At 40.2% G+C, this 24,676-nt stretch overlaps 1 protein-coding gene across 2 annotated transcripts in view; it reads right to left on the reverse strand.

Annotated features, from left to right (window-relative positions):
- Positions 1-12,886, reverse strand: part of DDX6 (DEAD (Asp-Glu-Ala-Asp) box helicase 6) — a 51,175-nt gene extending 38,289 nt beyond the window's left edge. The window contains exons 1-5 of one of the 2 annotated variants that reach the window (XM_006833891.1): positions 12,614-12,702; positions 11,988-11,995; positions 9,325-9,795; positions 5,206-5,269; positions 4,165-4,269 (exon numbers count right to left, since the gene is read on the reverse strand). In XM_006833891.1, coding sequence (XP_006833954.1) covers positions 4,165-4,269; positions 5,206-5,269; positions 9,325-9,524 — 369 coding nt within the window. In that variant the 5' untranslated portion in view covers positions 9,525-9,795; positions 11,988-11,995; positions 12,614-12,702. Of the gene's footprint in view, positions 1-4,164; positions 4,270-5,205; positions 5,270-9,324; positions 9,796-11,987; positions 11,996-12,613; positions 12,703-12,847 lie in introns of those variants that run through there. The other variant, XM_006833892.1, reaches the window with a different exon arrangement.
- Between the last annotated feature and the right edge of the window lie 11,790 nt (positions 12,887-24,676).

Here is a 24,676-nt window from a genome sequence, read left to right on the forward strand (position 1 = left end):
GGGAGAGGGCTCTTCTAAACAGAGAACACTATGTATAAAGGATCCAAAGAAAGAGAGTACATTTCTAGGAACTTAAAAAATGACTCAAATAGAATGGATTCTGTCTATGTTGTAAAGAGGCATGCAGGCTTCAAGGCCTGGGTGGAGAGGGTGGACTTATAGATGCAATTGTGCCATCGATTCAACTCTGACTTGTGGAGATGTTATACAATAACCAAACAAAACATTGCCAGATCTTGCACCTTTCCTCATTACCTTTGACATGTTTGAGCCATTACTTTGACTGTTATGTCAGTCCATATCATTGATGTCTTCCCTCTACTTGCCAAACGTGATGTTCTTTTCTAAGGATTAAGCTTCCTTGATAATAGACCCAAAACAGCAGACAAAGTTTTGCCATCCTCACGTGTAAGTATTATTCTGACTTTATTTCTTCTAAGATTAGAGTTATGGAATATATATTAAAAACAGTGGTGATTCAGGGAAAGATTTGAAACACAGAGATTCTTGATTATATTAGGTTTTGAATGTCACTCAGCTGGTTTTGGAATATGGATTGGATGGGATGGGGTAGAATGCAAAACTTAGAGAAAGTAAGTCAGGGTCAAGGGCAAGATCGAGGTTTCCTGCCTTCCAAGCTGGAGCTTTTTCTGTACTGCACAGCATTTTTCTAATGTCCTTTGATGGTAACATGTCATGCCAAATGCATTCTCTTCACTTCTGGACATTTGCAGTGCTAACCCTTTGAGCTGCACTCCCTTCATTAAGTGAATATCCTATTCCCCTGACCAAGAATGTAATTACTGAAGGATAGATCAGATTAAAACTGAGTTTCTGTTAAAAAAAACAACAACTAATACATAGGGTTTCCAAAGCTGTAATCTTTATCAAAAGACTGAAATTATCTTTAACATTACCTCCCACTAATAGGAACAGGGTGCACTGGAGAAATGGCCAATTCCAAAGCCGGGAAGAGCAGGTACAAAATAAGCCTGACATATTATGCCAAAAAGAAAGGAAGTGGTCAAGAAAAATAAGGGGCACACTAAGGGAGTTCTCACTGGCTAAATATGGGACAATTCTGACACAAAAACACCACTGGAAATAAATAGGGACTCATAGTAGATGGGTAAGGAGGGGTTGGTAGTGGTGGTTATGTGCTGTGGAGTTAGGCTCTCAACTCATAGCGACCCTGTATAGGGATTTCCAAGGCTGTAAATCTTTACAGGAATAGAAAGTCTCATCTTTCTCCCATGGAGTGGCTGGTAGATCTGAATTGCTGACCTTGCAGTTAGAAGCTCAGCGCATAATCCACTATGCTACTAGAGCTCATTACGGAGGGAATTGTTGTTTGCTCCTAAGTGTTGTCAAGTCGGTTCCAACCCATAGTGACCAACCCTCTATAGGGTTTCTGAAGCGCTATATGCTTGAACTGAGCTTGAACCACTGACTCTGTGGTTCACAGCAACTTTGCAATCTAGCGCACACCACACCAAGATTCCTAAGGAGGGAATAGGTGAAGGTTATTATAGTGCCAATGGTAGAAGGTGTACTAGAGTTTGAAATTTATCATTTTGCAATCACAACAATAAAGATTTGATCAGTGAAGAGTTATCAATGGACAACAATTCACATAGCAAAAAGGATGAAACAATCTAAATGTCCATCAATGGATGAATGAATATATAAAATGTGGTATACACATCAATGAAATATTATTCAGTGCTAAAAGGAATAAAATACTTGAATACGCCAATGTGAATGAACCTTGAAAACATGCCAAGTAGAACATGCCAGACACAAATGTCACACACTGTTGTTCATTTTATTATGTTTTGTGAATTACATCTCAAATAACTTTAAATAAAAAAGAATACCCTCAATGAATGCCAAAATTTGGAAGAAATTTTCATGTGAAATAGAGATTTGCATAATATTAACGTACTCCTCACACACTTGTTACTAGTTTGGTGGGGGTGGGGAGGTGTAACTATACTGTGGAAAAACTGGACAACACCTTGACTGGGTAAGGAGCTCTGGTAGCGCAGTGGTTACGAATCGGGCTGCGAACCTTAAGGTCAGCGGTTTGAAACTACCAGCTGCTCCGCGGGAGAAAGATGAGGCTTTCTACTCCCGTAAAGATTTACACCCTCGGAAACCCTGTACAGGGTCGCTATGGGTCGGAACCGACTCGACGGCACTTAACAACAACAACAACAACCAGTCAGGAATAGACAATACATGGTGTATGCCCCGAGCTGTGTGACCTTGGAAAGGCCACATACAACTTCTGCAGCTGAGAACTTGATCTAATCATATGGAAACATGATTCCCAAAATGGGAAGTGACAGAAAAATGAACAAGATGATGAACATGATAATGTTAATGTCACTGGAATAACACATGTAAATAATGCTAAAATTGCAAATATTTTGCTACATATATATTTATCACAACACAAAATGAGAGGGGGCTGCATTTAAAAAATGTTAATTTTACAAAAGATTTTTTAAAAAAGATTATGAAAATGTTCACAATTAAGAGATTAGACATACTAAAATATGTATGAAAAAATGTTGAAAAAAGGGGGAACAGAATTTCAAAATCAAATGGATTCTAGACTACCTAGAGCCATGAACTCCTGAAACTATTGCCCTGAGATTATTTTTATACCTTAAAGCCAAAACTATCTCTTGAAGTCTTAAAACCAAACATTAATTTAGCTTAACTAGTGAAAAATGTCTGCCTTTTTTTTTTCCTCTACTAAGAACTACTCCCATGGAAAAGTGACTAAATTATATATCCATGTATGAGTTCTGCCCAGGTTTTTCTTTTAATTTAAAAAATCAAAAAAAACAAATCCAGTCTTTACAATTCTGAGATCAAAACTAGATTTTAGATGGTTACCTCTACCTGTGCTCTGACAGTATCACATTAGAGTGGCAGAATATGTGGAACAAAATTCAAAATTAGTAAAAACAAAACCAAAAACTGGGCTGACTGGTCAGAAAGAGACTGGAGGACCCTGAGACTATGACCCTCGACCACCCTTCAGATCTGGAAAGAAATGAACCCTTCGTGGCCCAGTTTTCAGCCACGCGGTAGACAGGTATATAGGAAGGACACCACCACCAGTAAGGTATGCTCACGATGGAAAGGTCAATCATCCAAAATCAAAAGAGTTTTTTAAGGACAAAGTTGAGAAGGGACAGGAAGGTGGGTGGAATACACATAGGAACTGCAAGGAGAAATGGGACGATTGTTGTTATATGGAGGGGATTGCAATCATTGAGCTGAAATAAAGTATACGGTATGTTGAATGTAAAACTGATGATCTTGTCTGTAAACCTTCACTCAATTCACAATAAAAAGCTTTTTTTTTTAAAAAAAAAAAAAAGGAGCTGAAGATTTTCTGGAAAATATTATCTCCTGTCATTATTTTTTAAAATTTCCATTGGTTAAGAGTTCCCCTAAATGTTCTGTTCCTTCATGAGTACATGTTACAATATATGCTTGTGAATGAATGAGTGGCTGAATCACTTAAAAAAAAAAATGTGGAATCAATTGATGACAGCAACTTAAAAGAGCAGATAGGAACTTTAGAAGGTAGTGAATTTATGTTACTGGGGAAAAAAACTTGGAAAATGAGGGTGAAAATGGCTGCACAACTCAAAGAATGCCACTAAATAATGCATGTAGAAACTGTTGGTTTAGTGTTTGTTTTGTTGTGTATATTCTCAAGAAAATTTGAAAAGAAAAAAAAAGGCGATTAAAGAGTTATAACAACTTAGGGCAATGCCCAATTCTAGACTGGATAATTTCTAAACAGAAACTACAAATGATATTTTGGAGTCAGTTGAAAATGGAAATACAATTGACTATGCAGAAATATTTTATTAATGCTAAACTGATTAAAGAGGGTAAATATATATGGTTCTATAACAAAGAATATCCCTAGTTTTAAGACGTATATAATGAAATGCATCACAGTAAAGGGTCATGATCTCATAATCTACCTTTAAAATGTTCAAAGTATGTGCATGCATACAGGGAGCTGGAGACAAAAATGTTGGTCCATTGTACCATCTCTACACAGATCAAAAAGGAAAATACTTAAAAATCTGACTTAAAATATTACATATGAGCTAAGAGGAGAAGGCATACCTGAATAGGAGATGGTTTTTCCCAGCCCATTTCAAAAATTCCCATCAATAACTCCCGTTTCAAACAATAATCTTCAAACTCATTTCCTTTTGTGGAGGTCACATCCTAGTTAAACAAACAAGAAAAATAGAACGAAGTATAATTGTGTTCTTTCGGTAGTGAACATGCTTAAAAAACTTGTCAAGAAGCTAGTTCTTTACCTACTCCATCTTAAATATAAACAGATCACTTTCCCTATATTTCAGCAATTACTTTCCCTTCAACCCACAAGCCATTCAAAACTATGTTTTACAGAAAAGGCCAACCTCTGGTCACAATCTTTTAAGGAGTGGTTGTTACTGTTGTTCCGACTTATAGTGACCCTGTATAGGGTTTCCAAGGAGCAGCTGGTGAGTTTGAACTGCTGACCTTGTGATTCAAATGACCTGAAGGACCAGTGATTATTTTGCAGAACCATACTAGGACTGGTAGAAAACTGTTGTTTCTGCACATACAAATAACATGTTGTGAACTGAAGTCAAATTCTGGCTGCACCACTCATTAACTACAATATGTTTGGCTAAGCCAACGTGTCTCAAGTTCAGCACTCTTCACATTTTGGGCCACAAAATTCTTTGTTGTAGAGGGCTGTCCTATAACATCTCCACAGTTGTGATAATAAAAATGTCTCTGTTGTTAAGTGCAGTAGAGTTGGTTCAATCTCAAAGCAACCTTGTTTAGGGTTTCCAAGGAGCAACTGGTGGGTTTGAACCGCTAACACTGTGGTTAGCAGTCCAGTGCTTATCCTATAGTGCCACAACAGAACTCTATCCAAAAATATGTCTCCAGACATTGCTAAATTCTCCTTGGAGGCAAAATCTGACTTGGCTGAGAATACTGGGTTAAGTGAACAGAAATCCTATACAGCGTTGCTGAGTTGGAACTGACTCGATGTCACTTAATAACAATAACAAAAAGTAAACACAGAATTTGTTACTATGAGTAACTACTTCACTTCTAGAGTTTCTACATTTTTCCATTTGAATTTTACAATCAACTTACCGAAGTTTTGATTCTTAGATCCTTTGGAGGGAGTTTTAAAGTCTTTTTCCAGTCATCACCAGGTCTATAAACAAAATAGAAAAATTGAAGTTTCAGAATTTTTACCATTGATGATAATGCAAAGATGATTCATCTCAATTATCAAATTCTAAACAAGCACAGTAAATTTAATATATTATGTGTGGTGCTGTGGGTTAATGCGCCAGACTGCAAAGCCGTTTGAACTGCAAGGTTGGTGGTTTAAGCTCACCAGCTGCTCCTCGGAAACCCTACACAGGGTCGCTATGGGTCAGAACCGACTCGACAGCACTTAACAACAACAAAGAACATAGTTAACTACATTGTCAGAAAACATTCTTTACACAAGGAGCAATAATCTACTGACATCAAGTCAGTTCCAACTCATAGTGACCCTGTATAGGGTTTCCGAGGAGTGGCTGGTGAGTTTGAATCAACAATCTTGTCATTCAAACTGACCTTGAGGTTGAGTGCTTATCCTATGGCACCACCTCAAAACTAGAAGTGAATAAAGCCATCCATCTATTAGCTAAAGAGAAAAGTTCAGTATATAGTATAGTTGTCACAATTGGCAATCCGTATGTATTTTGTTTGACTTATATAGCATATGGGCATGTTAATATTTTTAGTTGACAATATGAGTTTATATAAAAATCTATAGATTCTAGATTTCAATGCTCTAGCAACACTGGTTCCAAATTCCTGTATGGCAACAGTCTGGGGAAACTTAGTAAATGGAGTTTAAAATCAAGCAGCTGTTCCCTTTAAACAGGGCCATGAGTCTCATAGCAACTCAGCAGAACAGATTAGAATTAACCCACAGGGTTACCACAGCTGTGCTCTTTACTCCAAGGAGCTCTGGTAGCATAGTGGTTACGAGGTGGGATGTTAACCTCAAGGTCAGCAGTTCAAAACTACCTGTTGTTCCATGGGAGGACGTTAAGGCTTTCTGCTCCCGTAAACATTTACAGCCTCGGAAACCCTACTCAGGCTCACTATGAGTTAGACCTGACTCAACAGCACACCACTACCACCAATCTTTATTCCAGGAGAACCTACCATACATCTCTTACCCACAGTCACAACGGTGAATTGAAGACAACTTTTCACCTTGAATCTGAGTGCTTTAAACATGGTGACTCCAGAGCATTTTCAAATGCCCTCTAATATGGCATAGTCTACTTTAAGCATCTGAGTGAGTTTTAAACTTCTGTTGACTAAAGCCACGTGTTCTGAAATTTCAGACCTGGGTTCCAAGTTCTGCAACTTTGCATAACTTACTTTTCTAAGTCTCCATTTTCTAGATCGAAAATGGGTTATTAAGAATTATAAGAAGGAATTTTTATAAACACGCAGCCAGCATAGTGCGTGGCAAAAATTGGACCTCAGTATTTGCTGTTAAGGAACAGCTCTCAATCTTTTTACTGAGATGCTAAAAACTATGAAAAAGAAAAAAATATATAAAAATGTCCTTTTGGTCAGGTAAAAATCTCAACTGCTATAATTAACACCCAAAGCATCTAATTGGAAAAAAAAGTATTAGGAAATGTTTGCAGACAATAGTGCTTTCAACTGAGTAGTCTTTAAAATAAGCAGCATTTTCATAGATTTCATTATTGCTATTCTTATACAATCAGTGTCCCTAAAACATCTCAGCCGTAACTTAAAAAGAGCATTCATTTTAATTAAAGCCAGGTCCTACATAATCCAAGACAGTCTAACACAGATAAATATTTACTACCAGATCCAAAGATACCAAAACCTTTCACCTCAGTGGATAATATCAAAGTTTCTAAACAAAAATGTCAGTTCACCATAATAGATTTGTCACATTGTCAAATTCAACAAATAATTAATACAAATGGAGAAGATATTAATGCAAAATTTGTCTACAAGGGACCTGGAAGGTCAAAACAAAACAAAACAAATACGGGTGACTGTAAGTGATAGAGGTAAATACTGTCCCAAATCAAACAGTTTAAAATACTGTCATTTCATAAAATTACATTGTTTTATATGATTTCACCCTCAAATTAAGAAACCTGAATTTTACTAGTCTATGGTTTGATCCCACCAGTCACTACGCAGGAGAAAGATGAAGCTTCTCCCACACATACTTACAGCATCAGAAACCCTTTACAGGGTTGCTATGAGTCAGAATCTTCTCGACAGCACTTAACAGTAACAGTTTACCTAAAGACAAAACCACTTGAAAATATTCTTGCTTTCTATATTTACTAATGAAGTCGTGGTATGGTGCTATAGGATAAGCATTGGCCCACAAGGTCGGTTTGAACCCCAAGGTCGGTGATTCAAACTCACCAACCATTCCTCGGAAACCCTATAGAGTCACTATGAGTCAGAATTCGATTCGATGGCATTTAACAACAACATACTTACTGAAACAATAATAAGATTGCCTTATTGTTTTAGTAAGTAAAACAGTACTACTTTAAACGTTAACAGAATGTGCATTAATGCCAAATTTCCCAGTGACCAGATCAATGTATTGAAAATTAACCCTTAAAGATTACTAGAGAACTACATATCAGTAATTATCTACAAGGGGACTTCAAAAAGTTTGTGAAAAAATGGAATTTTTCCATCAACTTTTTGAAGTTCCCTCATATATGGCATCCTGCTATCTTATGAAGCCTAATTTCTTTAGGAGTGCTTCTTAAGCATGGAAGGGACCTAGGGGTGTAGGTAGTAAGACATACAGTTACTTTCATGAACCAAAATTTCATCACCTTATGAATAGTTCTATAAATTGTATCAAGTTAGAAGGCTACTAGATTCTTAACAAAAACTCAATCTCAAATGGAGTTAAAGAATCAGACATCTTTAACAGATAATTTTCTTTGTTTTTAGAGTGACAGTACTCAAATAATTTAATGTGTGCACTTATACATGACAACTAGCCTACAAAATTTTGGCTTTGAGAGACGAAACATCCCAGATATAGTAAACTTGGTTGGTGGTAGTGGTTGTGTGCTGAGTTGGTTCTGACTCATAGAGACCCCGTATAGGGTTTCCGAGGAAGTTGAAAACCTCTTCTTCCTCACACGGAGCAATTGGTAGATTTGAACTACTGACCTTGCGGTTAGCAGCCAACTTGTACTTCACTATGCTACCAAGGCTCCTTATAGTAAAACTAGTTTCTTTTATTAAGAGTCAACAGACGATTTAAGACTATTCAGAAATGGGCATTTCCAACCATTCAGAATAGATTCTTATTTTGTTTGTGTGAAGGGAGGGAAAGCTTTTTCAGAAGCAAAAAAGTACACTATAAAAAGTTAAGAATGTATTTTCTATAAGCAAATGAATATGCTTAAGAGTTCAGAAGGCTAGGCAAGTGTGACTCTAAATTCAAAACTTGAATTTGGCTTTAACCTATGCTTAATAAAGACAGGTTGGTAGCCTGTAGGTTAGGTTAGGCTGCTATCTACAAGATTGGAGGTTCAAACCCACTGGCCATTCTAAGTCTTTCTCTCTGAAAGACTTACATTATTGAAAACCTTATGTCGGGTCACTATGAGTTGGAATCGACTCAATGGCAGTGAGTTTGGTTTATGAGATGCTTAATAAACTAAGACAACATGCCCCTTACACTAAAAACAACTATACCGGCAAAAATAAAATGAATCTTATTTCATTCGCATATAACAAATCCAGCTAATAATTTCTACACTAAGATTATGAAAGCTAGAAAGGATTCAATTAATAATCTATACAAAACTGACATATACTATCTGCTACCCGAGTTTATTACTTAATAAACCTTAATTAACTATGACACATTTCTGTGCTATTGCTAATGCCTTGTTTTTATGTGCCATCGAGTCGGTTCCCACTCAGCAATCCTGTATAGAGTTCCCAATGGAGTGGCCGGTGAGTCTGAACCACCTTGTGGTTCAAACCAACCTTATGGTAGAGTGCTTATCCTACAGTGCCACACCAGGATTCCATTGTAAATACCTAGAAGGGATAAAACATGTCCTTCATTTGCAATCAATAGTTAAGGTATACATAAAGCAATCAGCAACAAAGTAACAAATTTCTTTAGTCCCTCAAGTGTATATTATTTATTTGAACACTTACTTAATAGTGGTGGTCATACTCTGTGCTTGCTGCTGAGTGCCATTATTGATTGTGTTGGTGTTTTTCAGCTGGTTCAATTGTTGCTGTGTCTGTGTTCCCCCTCCTCCAGGGCCACCACTGGGTTTCACAGGGCCCCTCAGCTGACCATTTTGACTGGATAGACCCATTATAACAGGGTTTTCTGTTCTGGCCGTGCTCATGCTGTGTTAATTGTAAAGATGTCTCTTTCAAACTTTAAAACTTTTGAAAGTCAGTAGAGAAACTGTAATAACAGTTTATTAAGCTCTCCAAAATGAAGAGATAAATATAAGTCTTGCTCAATATATGAGTCCTTTATTGCAATGCAGGCAAGCACCTGTAAGTCTCTGATCGGTAAGCAGCAGTAACTTGCTCCCATGCACCGAATCAACTTTTTATTTTTAAAAAGCCCTCTATCAAGGTTGAGTTGTATCTGAATTCACTCACTTCAATCTGAAACAAACAAAAATTAAATTAGCAACAGAGGAAAGTCAGAAAAAAACGTGTTTTCCTTCTAAATAATTCACTTAAACAACACCCTTAAAAGGACTCATCTTTTAAAGAATTAAGATAATTCATACTTAAACCAAATTACTATCCAGACTAGAAATGACACAGAAAAATAAAGTGCCTCAAAACCAATTTACAAATCTATCTCAAATATCTTAACCAGTATCCTAATTGCCAGTTCAATAGTAGTTTGAGAAATTGGAAAAATACTATAAAACAGCATTAATCGTAAATGAAAATCTCTCTGCTTCACTTTCCTCCCTGCATTCTTTAAAGTTTCAACAACCTCTAAAAGTCAACAATTCATTACACTTAGTAATTACATTATAACTTACTGAAGTATCACACAATGTCCTAATGTCAATCTACCTATGAACAGAGCAAAACAATTTTTTTCTATCTCTTATTGCAACTGAGTCTTTGAAGAGTCAAGCAGGTTTTCTACCTTTTTTATACAATCAGAAAAACACCCTGTGTCCTTCTGAATTTCAACTATAGAAGTTGAATTTTATGGAGAAAAATGTTTCTTTTTCCCTTACGTTTTTGCTCCTTAAAATAGTGACAAAGCAATCAAGGGACATGGACATGTATACATGTCAAAAACTTTTCCTTGACAAACAGCCAAAAAAACTTTACTTATATTATTGTTCAAAATTAAAAATACATAGTGAAAGTTTCCTGTGTAAAAGGAAGTGTCTATGAAAAGGAAAGCACACTAGTGACTTTAATAAACCCTTCCAAAAAACGCAGAGTACTAAATTTAACTAAATATGAATTGAAAAAGAACTGGCCAAATTCCACTACTTTAAATTCTGTTCCCAAAATCGAACTATTTAAAAAAATTAGTAAATAAGTTACAAAGCCCAGCAAACAAAGACTACTGTTGTTGTTTTTTAAACTTTTACTTTTCTTACCAAAAATCCACTACCTTATTAATCAATGCTGCTTATGTTTGCCATATATCATGGCATCTCAAGTTCGAGATTATAAAATGCTCCTTTATTACGTCTTTCTCTTTCAATTGTCAATCAGGTTACTTAAAAGCCAAACCTACTTATCACAAACACAAGAGCTGTGGATGTTTCTCTGCATCTGACTTTGCACTTGAGCAGACCATGGTGAACAGCCACGTAATTTCAGTTTTAAGCCTATAAACAGTTTCCTGTACTGACAGGTTTATATTATTACGGTCAACAATATCATCTAGTTCATGTAGACAAACAGGGAGCCTTTGTCTGCAAGGTACTAAAAGGATGAAGAGGGCAACCTGTGAAGATTAACAATACTACTATCCATCAGGCAAAACAGGACTTCTTTTCTCCCTAGACCCAAAATGTGACTCTGCGGCTTTGTTTCAAAGAAGGAAATTATTTCCTCTGCCCCTCTTCCTAATTTAGATTTGCAAATTACATCTCTACATTGAAAAATAAAAAGGAAAGGTAACTAGTCGGGAGGAACCACTGGTGAAGTTAATTACAGCATTTTCCAGGTTGCAGTTGGCAACTGGCAGTTTCACACCCCAAACATTATTGTCATCTCCAACAGCTTTTGTTTGCAAATGCATCGCAGTTTCTTTGCTAGATAGGCAAGTTGAAGTTACAGGCAGTCCCTGGGGGTTACAAACTAAACCCCCACTCCTAAAGCCTAGTATTAAAAAATTCCAGGTACATATACAATGGCTCATTAATACCAAACGGTGGCGCTACTTAGTGACAGACATCAAAATATTATTATTACTGTATTATGTTAAAAGATGTTTTGTGTCTAGAAGTGTTTCCTTCGATTTCTTTTTAATGCACAGAAAGGCATTATTATATACTCTTAAATTAAAGGGACTTCAAAACGTTGGTGGAAAATGGAATGGAAAGATCCTGTATTTTCCCACGCACCCTCATACACACGAAGGCAAACACTTGGCTAGTTCTGTTAGATATGTACCGCATCTAACTGTTCCAACTTACATCGGAACACAGACTTAGGAACGGCGAACTGTCTGTCTATAACCGGGATTTGATTCTGCGGGCTAAAAGGAGGCTGTGCAAGAGAAAAGGGCCTGAGAGCGAAGTGAAGAGACAAGCCAAAGGACCGCAGCCCGGTTTTCTGAGGCAGCCACTTCAGATCTACCTTCCCCGCACCCCAAGCCCTCACACACTGGGAAGTCAGCTTCCTCCGGGCATACACACAAAAGGGTTGGTGCACCGCAATCGTAGCTGCGCAACATGAGCCGAGAACCAGCTCCGCAGGCAGGAAACAATGGGGGCTCTTTCCTTCAGGCCTCTAAGAGACACCCCTAACTCTGAAAGCTTTTCATCCCTCCACGACTCAGGGGACTCCACAAACACACTCCTACTACCGATCTGAAAGGCCCATCCCAACCCAGCTGCTGCCAGTCCTCTTGTGAGAGTCCTCCAAAGCAGCAAAGCCATGCCGCCCCCTATAGGGCCTCCTCGTACCCTATAACCTCCACCTCCCAACCCCCTAGTCCTTTCGCTCCCTCTGGTCCCATATTCATCTTCGAAAAAGCTCCTCCGAGTTCTTCGCAGCTCGTTGTGTAGCCGGGCCCCACCGCGCACGGCCTGCCTCTATTCGGCTCCCCGCAGGCGCCCCCGCCCCACACAGCAGCCGGCTCGCTGCCCGCCGGCCTCCCCAGGACCTGGGCCCGGCCTTAGGCCTCCGCCTCGGAGAGCGCCCGCGCCGGGCTCGAAAGGCTTCCTCTAGCCACGGATACCCCTCGGACGTCGGCCCCACTGTCTCACCCTGCTCCCTACGGCTCGGGCTTGAGTCCTACCACCGAGGCCACTCCCGCTCAGCACCCTCGGTCCTTTATTGTTGACTCGAAGCTCCCAAAATGGCGGCGGCTCCTTCCTTCTTGGAAACCTCCACCCGCCCCCACCCAGCCCCCTCGCATTGGCCTCCTCCCACCCCCGCCCTGCTCTAGGGGCCGCTCGACTGAACAGCCCGAGCCGGCCCGGCAGTCCCGGGCCGCCTGCCCTACCTCCGCCGCTGCCCGCTCTCATGGCGCCACTGAAGTCGCCGCCCGGGCTGAGCTAACTCGGCTCCTCTGCCCCCTCCCTCGCTCGCTCGCTCGCCCGCGGCCTCCCCCTGTCCTTCCCAGTCTCTCCGCATGGCGGCAGCCGCGGCTCCTCCTCCACTCAAGATGGCGAGAAGGCGCCAGCCGCCGCCGATGTGCCCGCCACGGCGTCACGGCCTCTCCTGCTTTGCGGCAGAAGAAATGCAGCCCCCGGAGCCTCCCTGAGGAGAAAATGGTGGCTCCGGTTTTCTCACTGATGGAGGGACCAGCGGGTACCCAGGTTGAGAGAAAAGTTGAAGGGGAAATATGGTTTCCTTTCTAAGCAGAAAGGAGTTCTTGTTCCACAATTGAGAAATGTTTGGAAGGGAAAATGAGGGGTGGAAAAAGTCCGCCCTGGCTTTGCCCCTAAAAATTAAAATCGGTGATTACAACCCAAGGAGAATCTGCTTACTCCTGACTAAGGGCATGTTCGGAGAACGGCCTCTTCGGGCGGCGGCTCGGGAACAGAGCTGATCTGACTTCTCTCAGGCGCTGGGGAGCCACTGCTCGACCGAGGGAGGCGCATCCGAACCCCTCCAGTTCGAGCCTCCATCCTGGAACGAATGTCCCGGAGGTGCGGGCGCGCACCCGGGGTGAGGGCCGGAAGGGGGTCGGGCGGGCCGTGAGGGGTGAGGGGCCGGGGACCGACCTCGGAGAGCGCGCGAGGCCGGGAGAGCGCGCTTGGAGGACGGCGGGTTCCCGGCTCGAGACTGGGGCAGTGGCCCTGTCAACCGGTCCCGATTGTCAGTCCTCAAACAAGAAGGGGCGGAGGCCCGAGCTCCCCTAGAGAAGGACGGAAGCTTCTGGAGAATCAGTCTCATGAAACTGCTTCTCTAAGGAAATGAGGAACCAGAAGCGGCAGCTGTTCGTTTTCCTGCCCGACGCTCACGAGAGAAAGACATTTGTTCCCACAATTTCTTTTCATATTCACGACCCTCACGTCTCTGTTTTTCCTGGAATGCGATCTTGTCCCAGCTAAAATAGAAATCTGGAAGTAAAACGCTAACTAGGTCAAAGGAAAATATAAACCTGGGCCTCCCTCCGCCGAGAGACTGACTATATAAAGGGACAGTATATGACAATACTCCGACCGACAACCTCTGCAGCAAGTTCGGGAAGCCAAACCACAGCCTCTGCAGCAATCAGTCCCAGAAGGGTCAACGAGTGCCAACTTCCCTATTTTTTGCCCCACTTCCAACTCAGAACCAATCAGAGAAAGCCAAATGTGTTCCCCACACCAATCACAAAATATGTCGTCCCCCCCACCCCCACTTCTTGTTAGCCCGCCTCCAGCTTCCCCATGCCAACAACCTCCAATCATAGCATTCCTGAAGCTTAGACTTATTTCACTATAAAGCTTCCCCCTTTCCCTTGCTGGCCTTGAAGTATTTACCAAATCAAGTGATGGTGGCTGATTACCTTGCTCTATAACAACCATTGGATAAAGCTCAGGCGTTGGTGCTTATTTGATGGTCTTTATTTCCACACAGCCAATAGGAAGAGAGGAGTGTAAAAGGTTATTCTTGAAATTAAACAAGTCCCCCTTAACAGTTTGTTCAATTCTACATGTATAGCATGTCATCGCCCAGACAGGTTTTAAAACACCTACTCGTGTAAGGGAATAATCCTGTGCCTTGTGCTCCTCCTAGAGAAAAAGTGTGGCTAAATGGCTTTTTAATAAAAGATCATTTGTGTGGACTTGTTTGACGCATTATCTTCCCCAGCAGTAGGAATGAGAAAGGGAGATCACTTACTTATGGGATCTCTCTAGGTCAGGCAGAGGAGAGGAACTTGCGATCACAAATAAACTTACCTTCCAGAGGATGGTTTGGTTGAAGTAACCACAAGAACAAAAGACAGGAGGCAACCAAAGTGGAGTATTTAGTTACTGCCTCTTCTCACCTAGGAATCCTTCCAGGGCTAAAACCTTTATTGATGTTGTTGTTAAGTGCGGTCCAGTCAATTCCTACCCATAGTGACCCAGTATAGGGTTTCCAAGGAGCAGCTGGTGAGCTTGAACCACCGACCTTGCAGTTCAACCAGCTTTGCAGTCTGGCGCATGAACCCACAGCACCACACCAGGACTCCAAAACCTTAATAGGTTCCTTTCAATGTCTTTATAAAAAATAGTCCAATGCCTTTGTTGCTAGCTGCCCCAGGGAGTCAGTTCCCTACTCATGGAAAATTCATGCACAATGAAATAAAATGTTGCCCAGTCAGACCATTGTACTCCATGGGGTTTTCATTGGCTGATTTTCAGAACTAGATTGCACTGCTTTTCTAGTCTTTCTTCAATCTGGAAAGTCTGCTGAAACCTGTTCAGCATCATAGCAGCACATAAGCCTTCATTGATAGGATTCCCCTGAGATAGATAAATCAGCCAGGAAATGAGCCTGGGTCTCCCAAGTGGAAAACAAGAATTCCATGAGTTTTACTACTGAACCACCACCAATGCCCTCAAACCAGTTGCCTTAGAGTTGGCTCTGACTGACTAAGATCCCATGTGTTCTGTATGATTGTCAATGGCTGAGTTTTTGGAAGATTGTTCTTATTGTTGTTATGTGCCGTGGAGTCGGTTCCGACTCATAGCGACCCTGCATAGGGTTTCCGAGGCTGTAAATCTTTACGGAAGTAGAAAGCCTCAACTTTCTCCCACGGAACAGCTGGTAGTTTTGAACTGCTGAACTTGCGGCTCGCAGCCCAATTCATAACCACAATTATTATTTATTATTAAGTGCCATTGAGTCAGTTCCAACTCATAGCAACCCTATATAAATTTTGAACCTCCAACTTGTGGTCCAGTGCATTATCCTGCAGCAACAGCCAGGCCTTTTTTTCCAGTTCATCTCTTTGTGTGGATTTGAACCTCCAACCTTTCTGCTAGTAACCAAGCTCTTTAACTTTTTGCACCATTCAGGGACCCTCCAAGTTAGCCCTTTCCAGTCTTCTAGTGAGATAGCATGGATGGTACAGAATTAAGCTTTGAACCCTTGGAGCTTATGATCTTCTGGGCTCTATTTTATGTGATGCTGCAGGATAAGCACTGGTCTATTAACCACAAGGTCGGAAGTTCAAACCTACAAGCTGCTCTCAGAAACCCTGAGTCAGAACCGACCCCAAAGCACACAACAATAACAACAACAACAACATATCCAATCCAGAGCCTTGGTGTGGCACTGTAGGATAAGCCCTGGACTGCTAACCACAAGATTGGCAGTTCAAACCAACCAACCACTCTAGGAAACCCCAGACAGGGTCTCTATGAGTCAGAACTGACTTGATGGCACACAACAACAACAACATAACAAGCCCATCAATCTCAACACAAAAATCAGAAAATGACTCTCTAGGTATGCAGGCAAATGATTTCTAAACACACATACTGTCCTTAAAGTAGTTATACTTTATATAAATATGCACAAAGCATTTATACTTTAATATTTATCAAATGAAGGAACCCTGTTGATTTAGTGGTTAAAACGCTCAGTAGATGGGTGGTTCAAACTCTTCAGTCGCTCCATGGGAGAAAGATGTGAGAGTCCACTTCTGTAAAGAGTGTCATTGTTAGCTGTTGTCAAATTGGTTCAGACTCATAGTAACCCTATGTACAATAGAACGAAGCACTGCCCAGTCTTGCTCCATTGTTACAATCAGTGTTAGATTACCCAATAAACAAGGTAAGCACTGTCATGAACAATTTCACATTTTTCACCACATCAAAGATTCTGTTTCTAGGTGGGACTGGCACCTGTCTTTCTCCCAAACCCACGATCCCTTCTTACAGAATCAAAACCTCTTTTCAAGTTTACAATCCATGACAGGGATGGAGTACCCAGTAAGCAAGGTAAAGCAAACAGTCATTAAAAACACAGGAAAGAAAGAAAAGACCAAAACGGATGTCAGAAAAGACTCTGAAATTTGCTTTTAAGAGAACAGAGAAGCTAAAGCAACCGGAAGAAATGAGGAAGTAAAAGAGCTGAAAAGAAACTTTCAAAGGGCAGTTTGAGAAGACAAAGTCAAGTATTATAATGAAATTGTAAAGATCTGGAGTTAGAAATCTGAAAGGGAAGAACATGCTCAGCATTTCTCAAACTGAGGGAACTGAAGAAAAAATTCAAGCCTCGACTTGCAATATTGAAGGTGGACTGTGAACCACAAGGTTGGCAGTTCAAACCCACCAGCTGCTCCTTGGAAACCCTAAACAGGGTCGCTATGAGTCAAACTAACTTGACGACACTTAACAACAACAGCAAATGGGCAAAATATTGAATAATACAGGAAGCATCAAAAGAAGTGGTGAAACAATATACGACAGGATGAATATAAGGCTAATGTTCTCCCATGTGTACTATCACATAATTCACAATAAAACATTTACTACAACAACAAAAAACAAAACAAAACAAAAAACTCTTCAAAATAAATAAATAGATAAATGTTCCTGGTTGTCTAGGAAAAAAAAGAAGATGGAATACAGTCATAGTACCAAAAAGAAATGGATGATGCTTAACCATTTCTGTCCTCATTCATTTACCTAAAAATAGTAGAAGGAAAACAAAACAAAATTCAAAACATTAAAACCCTCACAATGGGTTAATTTACACTGGATTTTACTGTAGCTTCCATTGAACATATTTAGAACCAAATTCCAAGTAATGTGACCCTCTGGAATACATACATCTGTGATAAGATTTTTAAAATCCTGTTTTCAACATGCTAAATTGGATTTCACACTTTTAATTTTCTGTACCTTTTTGTTTGTTTTTTTAAAGAAGTGTAATAGTTTGCTTTGTTTTTCAATTCATAATTACAAATATGTTTATCACCTAGAAGAAAAAAGTTTCACCTATAAAATATCTTCAATAAAGTGATTATGTCACCCTGGCTAAGCTTCTAGTAGAGTCCTGGTGTGGCTCTGTGGATTAATGCGCTGAACTGCAAAGTCAGTTTGAACTGTAAATTCACCAGCGGCTCCTCAGAAACCCTATACGAGGTTGCTATGGGTCGGAACTGACTCGATGGCACTTAACAACAAGAAGCTTATAGTACATTTTCCCTTTTTCAAACGATTTAATGATTTTTTTTTTTTTTAAAGTTCAATATACAACCTACTTGTCCAAATATATGGATGCAAGAAAGTAAACCCTGCAAAACTGGAGCCTGCGTAAGGCGGAAACCTGTCTGAGAAAGAAAACACAAATATTTAGCACTAAAACAAGCAATAGAAAAGTGGTAAGACAGTATTCTGACAAAAAAGGAGAACTGCAAGACCTGAAGGAAAGAGGCAGTCTTGTAAAATTCAGCTCACTGTATCTGAATGTCACTAACCATGACTAAAGGGTCATAAGTCCATGGAACCAAGTCCATTTTCCTTGAAGCTTGTTGTTGTTGTGTGCTGTCAAGTTGGTTGTGACTTTGTTGTTGTTGTTGTTGTTGTTGTTAAGTGCCGTCAAATCATTTCTGACCCATAGCGACCCTGTGTAGGGTTTCCAAGAAGTAGCTGGTGAGCTTGAACCGCTGACCTTGCAGTTCAAACTGACTTTGCAGTCTGGCGACCTTATATAGGGTTCTGGAGCTGTAAATCTTTGCAGAAGCAGAAAGCCTCATCTTTCTCCTGCAAAGCAGCTGGTGGGCTCAAACCGCTGACCTTGTGGTTTACAGTCCAGTGCTTATCTTGTAAAGCCATCACACTTTCTTGAACTTTGTAGTATGTAAGAATTGCCTTTTCAATTTAGACACCTGAGGAAAATGAGGCAGTAAAAGCTATAGAGCGCTTAGAAAAAATAACCTCAGAGAGGTAAACATCCCACAGTGCTGTTAGTGTATATTAAGCAGGAGTCTTTGATCATTGAGGGACCACATCAGGCACATTTTATTGGGATAAAAGTTCTACCTCCAGAGTAAGCTCAAGTTGAAAAGCAAGAAAGCAATATTACAAATGAATAGGGATTGGTGGGCTAAACACATTCTCCCCAAACTGCCAGGTTTAGTTTGTAAAATTTATATTCCCTTTGACAGATAACATCCCTCCATTCCCAGGGTTACTACAAGCAGCTAACTCAGCTTACCAGATGTCTTTCAGCCTCATCAAGTCTCAAGACTGTATTTTCTGGTTGTCACTTAGAGAATTCTAGCTATTCATTTTGCTTCTTCAGTGTTCCTAGAATAACTGCTGTCCTTAAGTGTCATAGAGTTGTTTCCAACTCATAGTTTGTGAAGAGTTTGAACCACGACCTTAGGGTTGGCAGTACAGTGCTTATCTTACACCACCACTTCTTAGTCATGAATTTTAAAATAATGTGTGGCTTCGAAGATTTTAAAATCTGGAAACTAGATCTTTATGCATAAATTTACTTTGGTCTGGTGTGACATTGCAGGATGAACATTGAACTGCTAACCAAAAGATTGGCAGTTCAAACCTACCAATTGCTCTTCAGAAACCCTATACAGGGTTGCTAGGAGTTGGAACTGAATTGACAACAACACTCAGGCCAAGAGAAAATGAACACTGTCCCCATCTGAGATGCCATGATCCCCTTGAGTGGTTTGGGGCAGTTGCTGACTGGTAACCTTAATAAAATCCCTATTGGATTGTCAAGGTGTTGGTATACGCTGTATGCCCAGTACCCTGTAACAAGATTTTATTTCTCAGTAATCTCTGCAGGGGTAGCAATTGGGGAATTGTGAAACAACTGTGAAAAAGTGCTCAATCCAGGTTATAGAGAATTTGCAAAGCCTTTCCTTGGCCCTTGAAAATGAAGCTATGGTATTTGATGTGAGTTCTAGGAAGGTAGCTTATAGCTAAGGAGTGGTCAATCTCCTCAGTCCTGAGTGTTATGGTTGCTGTATCAGAACCAGACAAAGAGCACAGGAAGAGACAAGTATTTCAATACAGACAAGTATTACAATGATCTCCCTAACTTTACTTATGCCTGATGAATTTCAAATGTTACCAAGCTATCCATACCCTAAATAACAACTCAGTAGTTCCTAGTTTCTTTTTACCACATTAAGTTTACACTCCATTAACAGACTGAGACTGCCTAGCTTCTATTTTTGAATTATGGTGTTTTCAAAAAAATATTAAATATGCTATTAATTACAAGAACAAACAAATCTGCATTGGAAGAAGTACAGCCAGAATGCTTCTGGGAAGTGGGGCTGTGGAGACTTTGTTTCACAGACTTTGGACATATCATCAGGAGGGAATATTATGCTTGGTAAAATAGAGGATCAATGAAAAAGAGGAATTCCACCACAAATAGCTGAACAATAACACTCAAAAAAATTAATGGGTGTTGCATTTTACTAAGACTTTTACATGACATTCCTTTATTTTACTAGATTAAAACTGTGGTTGGCCAATTCAATTCAGTTTCCTCAGAGTCTATTACCTCTCACTTCTTTGTGCCTTGCCAGTCACAGCAAACAAGCACCACACTCAAAAGCTTCTACTCTAGGAATTTTGATACTGGAAAGAGCCACTTAACCAAACTGATTGACTCAACACAAAGTCTTACTCCCAGATCTCAGCTGAGCCTTTTCAGCTGTTCTGTAAGCCTTGTTCTCTATCTTGGATGCTCATTAGACTAACAGGCACTTTTAAAAACATTGATGCCTAAATCCCATCCCAGAGAAGTTAAATCAAGACCTTGGGGTTAGGGGTCCAGCATCATTTTTAAAGTTCCTCAGATGATTCTAAATCCAGCCAAGGATGAGAACTGCTGCTGATTAATGAGTTGCAGTCCTATACATTCTTTTCTCCCAAAGTTCACCTTTAATTCCCTAATCAAACCTTTTTATAGAAGCTCCCTAAACATTATGCCTCTCTCCCACAGAATTCTTCTTTTTGTTCCTGTCTTGGAGGAGGCAGTATCCATATCTTCTTTTTAAGTCTTAGGGAGTCCCTGGGTATTTGTAAACGGTTACGCATTAGACACTAACAGAAAGGTTAGTGATTTGAACTCATCAGAAGCACCTTGGAAAAAAGGCCTGGCGATCTGTTTCCAAAGCCTTGAAATCTCTGTAGAGGGTAATTCTACTCAGCAATACATGAGGCTGCCATGAGTTGGATGGTATCAACTCCACAGCAACCGATTTACTTACTTGGTTATCTAAGAATCCAGTTGGCAAGAGGGACCAGTCGCAGGAGAAGGATATCATGTTTGGTAAGGTGGAGGGTCAGAGAAAAAGAGGAGGACCCCAGTGAGATGGATTGGCAATATGGCCGCATCAATGGGCTTAAGCGTGGCAACAATTGTGAAGTTGGCCTAGGACTGGGCAGTATTTCGTTCTGTTGTGCATAAGGTCGATACTGACTCAAAGGCACCTAACAACAAGATTCCAAACTGACTCCACAGCACATAACAATCACTGCCACCAAAGCTAGTCTGTCCTTTAAATCAAGTCAAATAAGACATCCCATCAGTTACTCCTTCCCCTTATATTTTAAAACTCTTCTTCTCTTTTCTGGTTCTTCATTTCAAGCTGAAATCATACCTAAGTTTTTCTTCCCTTCCTTTGGTTACCTGCTGGTGGAGAGATGAAGGAAGGAATCAGTTCTTAGTGCCTGAAGTGCCTCTTTCTGTCCTGCTGCAAAATCTTGTCCAGTTTCACTCCGGGATGTCAATTTCTTCTCTATCTCTCTATTACTACTGCCACTGTTACAATTCAGGAATTTACTCTCTTGCTTGGACTATTTCAGTCTTCTCCTGGACTTCCTGATTCAACTTCTTCCTGCTTTTAACCCACCACTGGACTGCTAACTGCAAGGTCAGCAGTACAAACTCACCAGCTATTCTGTGGGAGAAAGATGAGGCTGTCTGCTCCTGTGAAGTCCGAAACCCTATATAGGATCACGATGAGTTGGAATCGACCTAATGGCAGGGGCTTGGGTTTTTGGTTTTGCATCACTTTACAGAGGAGTACTGTGGCTCTGCAGGACAAGCATTGGACTACTAACCACATCAGGAGTCCTGGTATGGTAATGTAAGATGAGCACTGGGCTGTTAACTTCAAGGTAAACAGTTCAAACCCACTCGACACTCCTCAGAAACCCTATACAGGATCTCTATAATTTGGAACTGACGCCATGACCCTTAACAACAACAACAACAACAATCATTCAAGTTTCAGGTTAAGTGTTACCTCTCTATTACATAAAGCAGTCTCTACTTTTTATCACATTAGCTGTCAGAGATTATTTTATTGGCTTGCTTGTTTATTGCTTATGTTCTCCCAAGCCCAATTCAAATCTACTTCCATGCCTGAACTTTACTGATTTATCTTGACTGCTTCTTTGTGCTCCCCACCACTTTGAACTCTTTCAATTGTCAGTGTGATAAACACAGTCATTTAGAATGTTATTCCATGCCATCCAGTTAGTTTCAACTTGAAGCAACCTTATGCACAACAGAACAATACACTGCACAGTCCTGGACCAGCCTCACAGTTGATGTTTGAGACTCTTGTTGCCACTATGTCAATCCATTTCACTGGAACTTCCTCTTTTTCAACGACTTTCCACTTTACCAAACATGATGCCCTTCTCCAGGGAATGGTCCCTCCTGACAACATGTCCAAAATATGAGAGATGCAGCCTCGCCATCCTCTCTTCTAAGGAGAACTCTAGCTATAGTTCTTCCAAGACAGAATTGGTTGTTCTTCTGGCTGTCCATTGTACTTTCAATGTTCTTCACCAACATAATCATTTAACTGTGTCGGTTCTTATGTGATCTTCCTTACTCATTGTTCAACTTTGACATACATATGAGGCGATTGAAAATACCATGGCTTGGGTCAGGTTCTCCATAGTCCTCAAAGTGACATCTTTTCTCTTTAATACTTTAAGAGGTCTTTTGCAACAGATTTGCCCAATGCAATATGGCCTTTGATTTCTTGAGTGTTGCTTCCATGAGCACTAACTGTGGATTCAAGCAAAATGAAGTCCTTGACAACGTCAATCTTTTCTCCATTTATCATGGTGTTATTTATTGTTCCAGGGTGAGGACTTTTGTTTTATTTACATTGAGGTACCATCCATACTTGTAGGGTACCTTCATCTTTATTGGTAAGCATTACAAGGTCTCTCCACTTCTAGCAAGGCTGTGTCATCTGCATGACACAACTTGTTAATAAGTCTTCCTCCAATCCTGATGCCAGGGTCTTCTTTAGAATATTTATTTAGAATAGCCTGGGTTTATGCTCTAAGGAGCTTTGGTGGTATAATGTGTTAAGCATTGAGCTGCTAACTTCAAGTTTGGTTGTTCAAACCCACCAGTCACTCCATGGGAGAAAGATGATGCTTTCTGTTCTTGTAAAGCTTTATACCCTCAGAAACTCTAAGAAGTTGTTCTACTCTGCCTATAGAGTCACTATGAGTTGGAATCTACTTGATGACAATGTTTAAAAAATTTTTTTTTGGTTTGGATTTATACTTGTTTTTTTTCCAGAGTAATTACCTATCTCCCAAGTAATTTGTTTTTAAATGGTACCACACAATTTGGTGCCCAACTATGTACTGGTTTATTACATTTTAAGTGTTTTGTATATGGGTGGTCTTGTTTCTTGTTTGTTCTAGGATTAAAAAAAAAAAAAGGCCCTGGAGTGTGGCACCTCAACCCACAGTACTGTGCCAGGACTCCTCTCAAACCAGTGAAAAAAAAAAAAAAAAAAAAAGACCCCATATTCAAACATATTCTATTAGGTGCCTTCGAATAGTTTCAACTTACAGCAACCTTATGCACAACAGAATGAAACACCAGTCCTGTGCCATCACCCTCACAGCATCCTTAGTCATTGTTACGCTTGAGCCCATTGCTGCTGCCACTATGTCTATCCATCTTATTGGTGTCTTCCTCTTTTTTGTTGACCCTCCACTTTACCAAGCATGAAGTCCTTCTCCAGGGACTGGTCCCTTCTGATAACATGCCTGAACTATGAAAGCAAAGTCTCGTCATTGTAGCTTCTAAGGAGTGTTCTGGCTGTACTACTTTTAACACAGATTTGTTTGCTCTTCTGGCAGTCAATGGTACTTTCAATATTATTCACCAACACCATAACTCAAATGTGTCAGTTCTCTTATGGTCTTTCTTATTTATTGTCCAACTTTCACATGCATATGAGGTGATTGAAAATACCAAGGCTTGGATCAGGCGCACTTTAGTATCCAAATCGACATCTTTGCTCTTGAACACTTTAAAGAGGACTTGTGCAACAGATTTGCCTAATGTAATACATCGTTTGATTTCTTGAGTGCTGCTTTCATAAGTGTTGATAGTGGATCCAAGCAAAATGAAGTCTTTGACAACTTCATTCATTTTTCTCCATTTATCATGGTGTTATTTATTAGTTCAGTGGTGAGGATTTTTGTTTTCTTTACATTGATGTGCAACCCATACTAAGGGCTGTGGTCTTTGATCTTCATCAGCAAGCATTTTAAGTTTTCTTAGCTTCCAGCAAGTAAGGTTGTATCATCTGAATATCACAGGTTGTAAATGAGTCTTCTTCCAAATTTCTCAGATTATTTCCATTACTCACCTGTCAGTTTGCCCTACTGTGGTGGTTTGCGTGTTGCTGTGATTCTAGAAGCTATGCCACTGGCATTTTAAATGCCAGCAGGGTACACCCATGGTAGACAGGATTCAGCTGAGCTTCCAGACTAAGACATATTAGGAAGGAGAAACTGACAACTTCTGAATATTTAGTCACTGAAATCTTATGAATAACAGTGGAACACTGTCAACACCTGAATAC

This window comes from Chrysochloris asiatica, unplaced genomic scaffold (genome assembly GCF_000296735.1).
Source record: "Chrysochloris asiatica unplaced genomic scaffold, ChrAsi1.0 scaffold00008, whole genome shotgun sequence".
Taxonomy (NCBI): domain Eukaryota; kingdom Metazoa; phylum Chordata; class Mammalia; order Afrosoricida; family Chrysochloridae; genus Chrysochloris; species Chrysochloris asiatica.